This window comes from Phyllostomus hastatus, unplaced genomic scaffold, assembly GCF_019186645.2.
Source record: "Phyllostomus hastatus isolate PE091 unplaced genomic scaffold, TTU_PhHast_1.1 phas_scaffold_501, whole genome shotgun sequence".
Classification (NCBI taxonomy): Eukaryota; Metazoa; Chordata; class Mammalia; order Chiroptera; family Phyllostomidae; genus Phyllostomus; species Phyllostomus hastatus.
The window spans coordinates 29,020,060-29,032,162 of record NW_025334033.1 but is presented as its reverse complement, the minus strand read 5'-3'; the positions used below and the strand labels follow the sequence as shown (position 1 = coordinate 29,032,162).

Sequence of the window (12,103 nt, the reverse complement as noted above, 5' to 3'; positions counted from 1 at the left end):
CTGGAACAGAGATGGGTGTGGGGGGACTCTAAGGCAGGGACGGGGAAAAGAAACGCAGACACCAAGGCAGAGAGACCCGCGGACCCAGAGACAGAGAGACTAAGAGACAGACTCAGAAACAAGTGGCCCAACAGGGACCCAAGGCAACCCAGAGAGGGCCAGGCACCGTGGCGCGGACCCCAGCAGGGCAGAGCCCAGAGCGCCGCAGGGTCACGGTGCCCGGGCCCGGCGGCCGCACTCGATGAGGCACCCCCCGCCCCCGCCCCCGCCCTCGCCCCCGCCCTCGGCTGTTCGCCCAAGATGGCGATGGAGGGGCGGGCGAGGCGGCCGCAGCCCCGGCCCCCGCGCAGGCCCCCGCTAGGGCCCGGGCCCCCGAGGCCGCGCCCCCGCCCACGGCGCCGCGCCTCCCCGGGCCACTGACGCCCGGCGCGCCCTCCCCCGGCGGCGGCAGCCGAGGCGCGGGGCGGCGGCGGCAGCGGCCCGGGCCGGCCCCATGGCGCAGGGGGACGCTGGCCACGGCGGGCTAATCGCGCTGACCTTCTGCTTGCTGGCCGCGCGCGGTAAGGGCGGGCACCGCTCCCGCAGCCGGAGCGGCTGCGGTGTGTCCGTGCGCCCGCGCCAGGGGCCTCGCGGGGCTGCGGGGCTGGCGGGCATCCCGCGTCCCGAACGAGTACTGTGTCGGTGGGGCGTGGGCTGCGCGTCCGGGTCCCTGGGATGCCTGCGCTTAAGGGTCTGCGAGCAGTGACTGGGGGCGTTTGCGGCTCTTAACTTGTCCGCAGGGGGTGTGTGTCCTTGGTTTACGGAGTCCGGAGTGGACTGAGTGTATGTGTGTGTGCGTGCGCGCGCGCGCGCGTTTGCCGCGGGTAGGGAGGGGGCTCCTGCGGGCAGACGTGTCCGCAGTGCGTGCCACGGCCTCCGCGTGGCAACGCGGGGCTGTGGCTGCGGTGTTGGTGCCTTGCGCGGGGCGGGCTTTGCCTTGCCCGTTAGTGTCTTGGGGTTGAGTGTGTGTGTGAAAGAGGAGGGTTGTTTGCGGGGGGTGTCTGCACCTCCGTCTGTATCACAACCGTGTGTAATTGTGTGTATGGGGCTGAACTAATATTTGGCCTTAGCTTTTGGGGAGTGCCCTTGCCGGTGGTGGGGGAGCGACAGAGCAGGAGATTTCTGATTGACTCGGGTTAGTGGTAGTACAACACTCGACTTTGCCCGGTGGGTGTGGTCCCTAGGGCTGGTGTATGTGTGCAGGGAGTGTTGCTCCCCCAAACCTGTGGCCTGGAGGGGCAGGAAACCAGTTGCTTTTGTGGAAGTGTCCAACAGTCGTTGTGGGGATGGGACGCGTGTCACTGCTCCCCACCCCCCACCCCGGGGGCAGGTCTGGGAAGCGTGGACGAGGTCAGCAAGGCCTCCTCCAAACCGCCCCCCCAAACCTCATTTCGGGGTTGGAAAGGAGCCAGAGTTGCCCACGCTGGAAAAAGGGCTGGGAGGGGGGTGACGGAGTCCGGAGTCTCTATGGCTAGGGCTCCTGCTTGCGCTTCCAGCCCTGTCGCTTTCTGTCCCATAAGCGTTTGGGGACAGCCAAAGGGGAAGATAGGTAGAAGGGCTAGGGAGGGGGATGGGCTGCCCGCTTTGTTAGCCCAGTTCTTGCCTTCCCTGTTGAGGGGAGAGCTGAGGATACGTCCGGGGCGAGTCGGGGAGGGACTTGGAGGTGGGGGTGGGGAGGGGGATTTCTCTCCAGCTGCTGCGGCTTTCCAGAGAGATTCAGCCAGGCCACGTGGGAGAGAGCAGGGATGGCGGAGCGGGAAGGAGCCCTCGCTTAGCGGGTCTTAGGCCCATTTCCAGGAAACCCAAACAGCGGGTGGAAAAGTGCAGGGAACCGCTGGGACCCCTTCTCTCGGTACAAAGACACGTCCCTTTCTAGGCTGACTGCCCACCTGGCTGGAAGCCTGGGGGCAAGGCCCCAAGGCTGATGCAGGGGAGTGGGGGGCTCAGGGTTGTCAGGTGACCAGCACAAGGGCACATCCCCTGAAACTCAGGAGATTAAGGAATAGTTGTGCCCTGGTCCTTGGTTTTTCCAGGAGCTCCAAACACGGGCTCAGTGTCACCCAACAATGCGGGACCAGGGCTGGGAAGTGCACTGGAGCATTATGAATCCTGGTGGGGCCTCTGGCAAGGGGCTCAGTTCTACTCAGATGCCTGACCTATGTCCACTCCGGAGTGCAGGAGGCAGTGAGTGACAGGGACAGATCTGGGGCTTCCTTAACAGCAGCATGTTCAGCTAAAGCAACTACTCCACCAGCCTTCAGTCCCAAACCTGTGCAAAGTTCAGCAAGCCAGGCCTGGGACACTCCTACAGAGTTTTGACTAGCCACAGTTATCTGGACCAAGGTCACCCATTCACTCACTCATTCATTCAACAAATATTTACTGAGCACTTTGTGTGTGTGTGTGTGCGTGGCTAGAATGCACCTGGTGCCTAGACTAAAGTAAATAAGGAGGCAGACCTGGTCCCTGGTGCCAAACTTCAGGTCTGGTGGGGCAGGATGGGGGTGGTGGGTACTGACAAGTCCTCTGGAAAGGCTGCTTTCAGGAAGCAATGAATTATGGAGCTCAGTGCAGAGCCCACGTTAGCCTTGTATAAGGAGAGTGAGGATGGGGAAAGTTTTCCAGGGACAACAGCATGTGCAAGTGCTGAGGTGACTTAGCTGAGACCATTGAATGAAGCTCCATCTGGCTGGAGCTCAGAGCACAAAGGGTGAGAGTGTGCAGGGTGGGGAAGGATGGGATGGGCCATAGAGTGTCAAGGGAACAGGGGGGTCGGCCTGGACCCTGCTCATGAAGGACCCTGTCAGCCCCACCAGGGTCTCTGAGGCCCTCACAGCCCTTGGTGGGTTTTCAGATCAGCTCTGCGTCAGCTCCCTCCAGCCAGTGTGGAGAATCGATTGGGCAGGGCTGAGGCGGGAAGCTCCAGCTTCTTGGGAGGCTGTCACAGTAATCCAGAAGAGGATGGTGGCAACTAGTGTAGTGCAGTAGGGGTGGCCGGAGTAGCTGGATTTCTTGAGATATTTAGGAAGTAGAATCAGTAGGACTTGAAAATAAATTGAGTTTGCAGGGGTGAGGGAAAGGGAAGTAAAAAAATAACAGACACTTCAACAACCTCATCACGGCAGAAGGAAGGGCTGGCGCAGGGGCCAGGATGCTGACTGCCCTGCTCTCCTCTGACACTTCCCTTGAGTCAGGGAAGGGGAACTGGGGGGACATTTCTAGGGATGGGGCTGGTGCTGGAAGGCTTAGTGTGCTGTTTTCATGGCATGCAAAAAGTGGGGCTCTCCCTCCCACCCGATTAGAATTTGGGGGGTGGAGAAGCCAGAAGTCAGTAATAGAAGGCCTCTAAGAACATGAAAGGGACTGTCTTCCTTCTTACCCAGAAATCGCCACCCTCCCTCCCCTCCCTCAGTCTGGAGGCTCAGAGGCCAGCCTGTCCGTCGGAGTGTCGGGGTGGCCTTCTCTGACCCCTTCTTGGAGTTCAGGAACCAGGTGAAACAGCTTTCTCTTAAAAGTGACTCTTGCCCAGAAGTTATCTAAACTTTCCCTGATCCCGTATGTACTCTCATGGCTCAGTCAATCACACGTAACGTACAAATTAGCGTTCCATTTTTTGTCCTCCAGGTACGTCTTTCAAGTTCAGTGGTCTCACAATTGAGGGCATCAGCTAATGTCAGCAGTAAAAGGAACTTAGAAATAATTTTAGCATGAACCCATTTTACAGATGTGAAAACTGAGCGACTCCCCCGAGTTACATGGATAGGACGGAGCTGGGGTTGGAACCAGTCTCCTGGCTCTTGGAGCAGCCAAACTTTCCTGGGGTTTGGTACATACATACCCCAGTTTAACCTCTCTGCACCCCCTCCCCCTCACATGAGAAGTTATCACTCTGGGCTTGGCCTCCCTCCGTTGGTGGGGCTGGGCTCTGGAATCCATACTTTTCCACCCTTCCCCTCCCTGCACTGTCTCCTGTTCAGCCTCCACTGTTTCTGAGGTACAGCAACCAGATTTGACACAGAATTCCAGATGCAGAACAGATGTCATTGCCAGGCCTGCCTGGGGGCTCCCAGCTCCCTGGGGTGGAGGGAGAGAAGAGTAAGAGCAGCTCTAATAGGGGAGGACCCCAGCCCCAGCCTGGTCAGAGGAGGGTGATGGGAGCTGCAGGGGAAGGAAAACCAGGGAGGATGTTCTGGGCCTGACATTCAGAGAAACAGAATTCTTGTCTCCAGTCTAGCGGGGCTGCCAGCTAATGCTGCCTTACTGCTGAGGCTGAGGCATCCTTTGAATTTGAGGGGCTGTGGGGTCATCGGAGTCAGGGAAGCAAAGGTTCAATACGCTCTCTCTCAGGTACAGAGTAGTGCAGAGACAATCCTTCTGGATGGTTTGATAAGGGGGTCATCAATGGAGTCATGGAGTGTGGAGGACAGAGCCCTGGCAAGTGAGTGGAACAAACAGGGAGAAAACAGTGGGCACAGGAGGAAGATGCTTCAACCATTCAAATCACAGGGCAGGAGGGGGTGGTAGTGAGCTCCCTAGCCCTGATAATGTTGAAGTAGAGTTGTTCAGTGTGCTGTTCAGTGTTCAGTTTGCTGTTCTGTGTGCTTGTTCAGTGTTCAGTTTGCTGTTCTGTCTCTGTGCTTTGTAAGCATTTTGTTAGGTGTCTACTAGGTGCCACAGAGTATGCCAGGCACTTTCACATCACATCGTCTTTAGCCCTGAAGGGAGTTCCTATGATTTTTGCAGATAAGGAAATCAAGGCTTGGAAAATATGATGAGGGCTCTGGGCTGTGTCTTTCTGAGTGTGTTCCCCATATGCACTCATGTGTTCAAGAAATATTTACTAAGCACCTACTATGTGCCAGATACTGTTTTAGGTACCTGGGGATTTAGAAAGCTGAGTAGGATGTAATCTTGAGCTTGTGGCCTAGTTGGGGAGAAAGGCGAATCAAAAGTGTGGGTGATGGCTGCAGGGATCAGGGTGCCCAGGGTCCTTTAGGGCGGTAAAGGAAAGGTGTCTGAATCAGACCCCAGATGCCAGCTGCTGCGGGGAGAGGGAGCAGCGTGAGCAACCCACGGAATGGCAACGAGCTTCCAGAGAGCTGGAGGTGGTTTGGTCTGGTGGGGACAGAAGGTCTTGGAACAGGAGGTAGGCAGCTGAGGGTGGCTCTGCTGTCAAGTTGGCCAAAGCGGGTGCTCTGGCTTTCCTTGTGTCCCAGGCAACCATCCCAAGCTGTTAGTGAGAGAGGCTTGTTGTGTGGTTAGGGAGGTGGCCAAGGTGGGGGGCGGGGAGGGAGGTTTCTGGAAAAAACTGACTTTCGTCTCCTGGGAAAGAGAGTGCTGATGGTGTCATACAGAATTGCCCTAAATCAAAAACAAGTTGTAAATCTATCAGGCCCTGGAGTTCAGAAGTGACAAGGCATTGATGTTTGTGGCAAGATCTTGGCCTAATTACGGAGACATCTCGGCTTTATTCCCTGCCCCTCACGCACCTCCTTCCTCAGCGTTTACTGAAAAATGGAACCCTGGTTCATGGCCTGTGCAGATCCTGCGAAACAGCCCTGAGCCGACCCTGGGACTCAGCAGCAGAGCTCCTTTCTGTCTCGGTTCTAACTGGTCTCATAAAATCTCACTTATCCGGTAAATGGGTACAGCAGTCTGTCAGAAAAGGAGATTGAGAGATGGCCTTGGGGCTCCCAAGCATAGAAGCTCCATGTCTGTGGCAGGGTCTCCTCAAAGAGACTGAGGAGGACTGTGGAGGAGGGAGGCCCCCTGGAGGCAGAGAGCTGGCAGGCAGCAAGTGTCCACTGCGTCTGCCCCAGTCCCGACAGGGACCGTGGAGGAGAAATGCTTGTGGGAGGGGCCTTGGGGGTGGTCTGGGGGTGGCAGGAAGCGGGTGGCCACAAACGCCACTGGACAAACAAGGCCCACTCCCCAGAGCATCCCTTTGACGAAAAGATTGGTGGTATAGGAACCACTTTGTTTTAAAACAAACATTTCTGTGTGATGGCGCAGAATGCAAACTTTTCCAAAGGTTTAAAATAAAACCACTTCAGGCAGCCCGCAAGCCTCCTGAGTGTGCTCCTCAATGCTGCTGGGAGCGTTTGGGTGAAAATGAGAAATGTGGAGATGCAGGCCGAAAGGAGGAAAGTAGTGGACCCGAGGTCATACAACAAATGATGGACCCAGGACTCTGATGATCTCGGTCAAGGCCTGTTCTACCAAGTCCCATCATCCATCGAGGCAAGAGGAAGGATGATTTCCAATTGGCTGTGTGATGTCAGACTCAGAAAAGACTTCACTGGGGAAGACAGGGATGGCTTCACGGAGTCCCAGGGGGTGGGCTGGTGCTTGAGCTGAGCCCCTGAGGATGACGAAGGTCCTGACCACAGAGGCTGGGTAGGGCACTGAGGCAGAGAGAAGCCTCTCGTTCAGGAGCAACTGCCTTGCAGAGAGACAAGACCTTCCTTCTGGGCCTCAGTTTCCCCATCTATAAAGAGAGGGATCTCAGGCTCCCCAGCCTGGGCCGGCTCGGGCCCCAGGCTCAGCCCTGTCCTCTCCTGTGCTCTCTCTGTATGTACCTCCCTGCTGGTCTCCCTGTTCTGCCGTATTGGGCGCTGCTGGGCTCCTCAGAGGTGGGGAAGCCAGACATCTGCTGATCCATGAATATTCAGGACGGGAACCGGAGCCTCCTCTGGGCTCCCCAGCCAGCCGCCCAGCCCCTCTGGCCGCCGTCCTGCCTGCCAGAGCCCAGGCTGCTGACATACCCAGCAGCTGCTCGGGCCCCAACTGTTCACATTGTTTGTTCAGCGCGGCAGGGGATTTTCCAGGCCCCGGACGTGCTTTGGGGGGCAGGGAGGCTGTCGGAGGGCGCAGGGATTCCTCTCATGTGCGGCTTTTCTCCCCTGAAACCCAAACTGACTGCTGGGCCACTGGAACCGGGAGATTGGAAGCTGCTGGGCTGAGAGCCTGGGCTTGCCTGCGTTTGAATCCTAGCACCTAGGGCCTCAGATAGTGAGGACTGGGTGTTGAGAACAGTGATTAGCATTTATGCAGCCCCTCCAGTGCCGTTGTTAAGTGATGCGCTCCCACTCCTTGGCTGGGGCTGGCCAGGCTCTGAGCTGGAGCCCTGGCTTCCATCGTCTGGTCTAACCCTCCCAAGCCTGGGGATGATCGTCTTCACGTTACAGCTGTGGAAACTGACGCCCGGAGAGGTTAAGTGTCCTGTCACACCGCTGGTAGGCAGAAGAAAGGACTGGAACCTTGATCTTCTGTACCAAGGTCAAATGCTCTTTTCACCACAACAAATGGCTCCCCATGACGTGGATGCCAGTTTGGTTTCTCCGATTAGAGTGGAAACTGGGTGAGGGCAAGGGCTGCCTCCTGCTCCCTGCGCCTACCGGTGATGCTGAGCCCAGCTGAGTGGCTGGGGTGCCAGCAGAGCTTTTCTCATAGATTAACAAAGGTGGAGACCTGGTTCAGGCCAGTGCAGCACCAGAGCCCCGGCTGCTGCCCTGGCCCCTTATCTTAGCCAGACAGGACTTCTCCCCCAGACCTGATCTTCTCTGAGGGCAGTGAGAAGGGAGCCTGAGGAGAGACCGGGGTTCCAAGCGTGGGTATGCACGTGTGACTGGGTTTTGACGAGTGTGGCAGACACTGGGGTACATGTGTGCGGGTGTGGAAGGTTTTATCTGCAGTGTGTGCATGTCTAGATGATGCCCTGTGTTTCTTCAGCAATAGGTGTGTCTAGTTCATTAATAATCCTAAAATCATAGAATTTCAGACATCACCTGCTACATCTGAGAAAACTAAGGTGAGAAGGAGCAGTGACTGACCCAGGCCACACGGCTGGACTGACAGAGCTGAGTCTAGAACTGAAGGTCTCTGATTCTGTAGTCATTGTGCTTTCCGTTTGCCTCCCATGGCTCTGTCCGCACAGACCTGCTTCGTCACGAGCATGGGCCACGGTCCCTGGTTCACTCTCAGATACCCCACTGTGCCTGGAAGGAAGGGGTCAGGTCAGAGGATGAGAAACTTTCATGGGACAGGGAGGCAGCAGGTCAACCTAATGGGAGACACAGCAGGAGAACCAACCATTTCTCGAGGAACAATGGTTCCTGGGCGCTGCTGAAATGTTGGTTAAAATAATAAAATCGGTGCCCTGGCTGGTGTGGCATAGTGGAATGAGTGCCAGCCTGCGAACTGTGAGTCTGTCTGTTCCATTCCCAGTTGGGGCACAGGCCTGGGTGCAGGCCAGGTCCCCAGGAGGGGTCGTATGAGAGGCGACCGATTGTTAATGTGTCTCACACATCAGTGCTTTTCTCCCTCCCTCCCCTGCTCTCTAAAACTAAAGAAGTAAAATCTTTAAATATATACATACTATATATTTATAATAACATATTATATATTCACATTATACATCATATATTACAAATATAATAACTATATAGTATATGTGCAATACAGCACACATTACACATGTACTATAACATATATGTTATATATGCAATATAGTACATATTGCATAAGTAATATAGTGTATTTTATAAAAGTATATTGTGTATTATATAGTATAATGATAGTATAATAATAGTATAGTATGCTATAATAGTAGTATATTACTGCATTATAATAATATATTTTAATAGTATATTATATAATATATACTGCATACTAAACTAATATACACTCTATTGTATGTATATACAGTGCATATTGTATAGTTCTTTTTTTTTTCCCCCAAAGATTTTATTTATTTATTTATTTATTTATTTAGAGAGAGGGAAGGGAGGGAGATAGAGAGAGAGAGAGAGAGAGAGAGAAACATCAATGTGCGGTTGCTGGGGGTTATGGCCTGCAACCCAGGAATGTACCCTGGCTGGGAATCGAACCTGGGACACTTTGGTTCCCTGTATAGTTCTATAGTACATATAGAACTATATATGTATAGCACATACTGTATAGTACATGTATTACATATGTAATATGTACTATATTGTTTGTAGTATATATTTTATATAATGTATATAATATATATATAGGCCTCTGTGTGTTTTGGTTTTGGCCATGGGGTGGCATTTCCTCCCTCCACGGTTCCCCTCCTCTTCCCTGTGTGCCAAGGGCAGGGCTGGAGCTGCGGGCTCTCCAGGGGCCTCTGCAGAGAACAGATCCCTGGCTTTGGCAGGAGGCTGGGCGCTGGCTCCGGCTTGCTGGTGGCCCTGGGGAAATCAGCTGCAGGGAGGAGTGCCTTGCTCCTCCAGCCACTGGGGCAGAAGGGGTCCAGATGATCCGTGTGGTTCCCGGGGAGGGAGTGACGTCGCTGAGCGCCGGTCCTGTGCCAGGCCAAGCACTGGGCTGTGCTCCTTTCCTCACCTCCTCTCATTCAGTGCTCGCAACAGCCCCAGCAGGAAGCCGTTGCTGTGTCTTTTCTATTGAGACATAATTCACATACCACAAAATTCACCGTGTAAAGAGTACAGGTCAGTGGAGTACAAGTCAGTATAGGATATTCACAAGGTTGTGCAACCTCACTACTCTCCAGTTCTAGATTTTCATCATCCCACAAAGAAACCTCATGTCCCTTAACTGTCACTCCTTCCCTCTCCCCTGTCCCTGGCAGCCATTCATTTACTTTCTGTCTCTATGACTTGCCTATTTCACAGAAATGAGGTCATACAACATATGGCATTTTGTGACTGGCTTCTTATGCTCACCATATAGTTTTCAAGCTTCATCCACATTGCAACATGTACCAGTACTTTGTGCCTTTCGATGGCTGAGTAATGTATTTATCCATTCATCAGGTGATGGGCATTTGGGTCACTTCCACTTATTGCCTGTTATGAGTGACGTTGCTGAGAACTGTGTGTTTTAGTGGGTAGGGACATTGGGCAGCTGGGGAAGGCGAGCATGGGGAAGTGCGGCGGTTTGCGCAAGACCATAGTCAGCGAGGACAGAGCCGGGATCCAGACTCGGGTCTTTCTCAGAGGCTCTCTCCACGATTTGCCCCAGCCAGGGGGTGGGTGAAGCGGGAGCTGGGGCCCGTGGCAGTGGGAGGACACACACTGATGGCCCTGGCACCCTCTCCTCTATGCAGGGGAGCTGCCGTTGCCCCAGGAGACAACTGTGGAGCTGAGCTGTGGAACGGGACCAGTGCAAGTGATTCTGGCCCCAGCACAGGTGGCAGTGCTGGACTGCAGTCTGGGGACCACTGCTGCCGGACCCCCCACCAGCGTCACATGGAGCAAAGACGGAGATGCCCTGCTGGAGCACAACCACCTGCGCCTGCTACCCAATGGCTCCCTGTGGCTGTCCCAGCCACTAGCACCCAATGGCAGTGAGGAGGCAGCCCCTGGGGCCTCAGATGTCATTGAGGGCAGCTATTCCTGTCTGGCCCACGGGCCCCTCGGAGTAGTGGCCAGCCAGCCTGCATTGGTCAAGCTCGCCAGTAAGTGCTCGTATCTGGGGTCTGGGCTAAGACCTAGGAAGCCCGGGGTGTGGGATGTGGGATCCTGATTAGTTACCTGCACAAAGGCCCATCTCTTGAGCCCAGGCCCCCTGTTGCTGCCTCCCGTCCTGCTCAGTGAGTCCCTCCCTGGTATGTCTGCCTCACCGTTCATTAGTCTCATCTCTCCACCCATCTGTTCTTTCTCCTTTTGCTTCCCATGGAGTTCAAGAGTCCAGCGTTGTGCTCTCCTCCAGGAAGGCTGCCAGAGGGGCTTGTAAGAGTGTCAGAGGCACAGAGGTGCCTCCCCAGGGAGCTCCCCACCCTACAGCAGGTGGAGTGTGTGGACTCAAGCCCCACTGGCCAGCCCACGTTCTGTGGGGGCCCTCAGGAGGCACAGATCACCAAGAAATAATTTTCAGGCCAGAAGAATGTGCATCTTACTCTAGTCTGACTGTGATGCTGACGTTAAGCCTGGGGACTTTGGAATTCACAGCATCTGGCCAGTCATGACCCCCTCTTTTCCCCTGATGGCCTCTCTCCAGCTGTGTCTCTGTTGGTCTGGATGTGCTATGCTGGCGTTTCTAAAACCCTGTGTTTCTGGGCGGGTGTGCTTCACTGTCTGTGCTCTCCGTGGCCTCCCTTCCCCTGCTCCTCTCCTGCCCCTGCCTGTGTGTCCCATTCTCACCCTCCTGCCTGTGTGTCCCTGTCCTCGACCTCAGCCCTCGCAGGCTTCTCTCTGCACCCGGAGTCTCAGACGGTGGAGGAGAACGGGACAGCTCGATTTGAGTGCCACATTGAAGGGCTGCCGGCACCCATCATTACTTGGGAGAAGGACCAGGTGACAGTGCCTAAGGAGCCTCGGTGAGTGCCCTGCAGGGGCTTGGAGAGTGGGTGCCCGTGGGCAGGCCAGGGAGGGTGCAGGGATTTGTAGGGTCAGGGTGGCTCTATTTGCTCAGACTGACTCAGGAGCCAAACATTGCCTGACTCTCAGCTCATTTCTGGCCCCAAAGAGAAGTTGGGCAAGAAGTCTTTGCTCCCTGGGAGGAAAGCCACCTCCGAAGCTGTGGAGCTTGGGTAGGGTCCTTGAAAGCGTCTCTGGTCCCACCACTCTCTTTACTGTGGGAGACTGGGCGCCAGAGAGGCAATGTGGCTTATCCAAGGCCGGACCGTGAGTCACCAGCGAATGTTTGTTGTTCGTTCAGGGTCCCAAGGCCACTGGAAAGGTATCCTCCTTACAAGGTTCTTCTGAAGCTTCTACCTCTCTTCCTCTCTCCAGTCCATCCTGTAGGGTGCAGCCTCTGATGAATGGGTTGCGGAGGTCTCTCCTGTTTCACCCTCCTCCCTCTCCCTGAAGTCCGTGGGCCCCTGGAGCCATGCCAGGGCAGAGTTTCTAAGGTGGGAAAGAAGCAGAGGCTGGACCCACTCCCGGGCAGGCCCAGATGGACCTGAGCGTGGCCAGTGAGCACGAGGCTTATTCACATCCGTGGCCTCTGAGTCGATCTCATGACTCTGTTCCCCCTCCCTGCTTTCCTACGTCTTTGGGAATGTGGCTCCGAGGGCCTTTCCCCGCCACCCCACGGTCCTGCCCCTACACCCCTCCCGCTGTGCTGACCACCTCGC

At 55.3% G+C, this 12,103-nt stretch overlaps 1 protein-coding gene across 3 annotated transcripts in view; it reads left to right on the top strand.

Moving 5' to 3' along the window:
* Positions 1 to 409: 409 nt before the first annotated feature.
* The window catches only part of IGDCC4 (immunoglobulin superfamily DCC subclass member 4), a 38,047-nt gene continuing 26,353 nt past the window's right edge, over positions 410 to 12,103 (top strand). For all 3 annotated transcript variants that reach the window (XM_045822553.1, XM_045822552.1, XM_045822551.1), the window contains exons 1-3: positions 410 to 560; positions 10,133 to 10,483; positions 11,203 to 11,344. In XM_045822553.1, the coding sequence (XP_045678509.1) occupies positions 494 to 560; positions 10,133 to 10,483; positions 11,203 to 11,344 (560 nt within the window). In that variant the 5' untranslated portion in view covers positions 410 to 493. The remainder of the gene's footprint in view (positions 561 to 10,132; positions 10,484 to 11,202; positions 11,345 to 12,103) is intronic.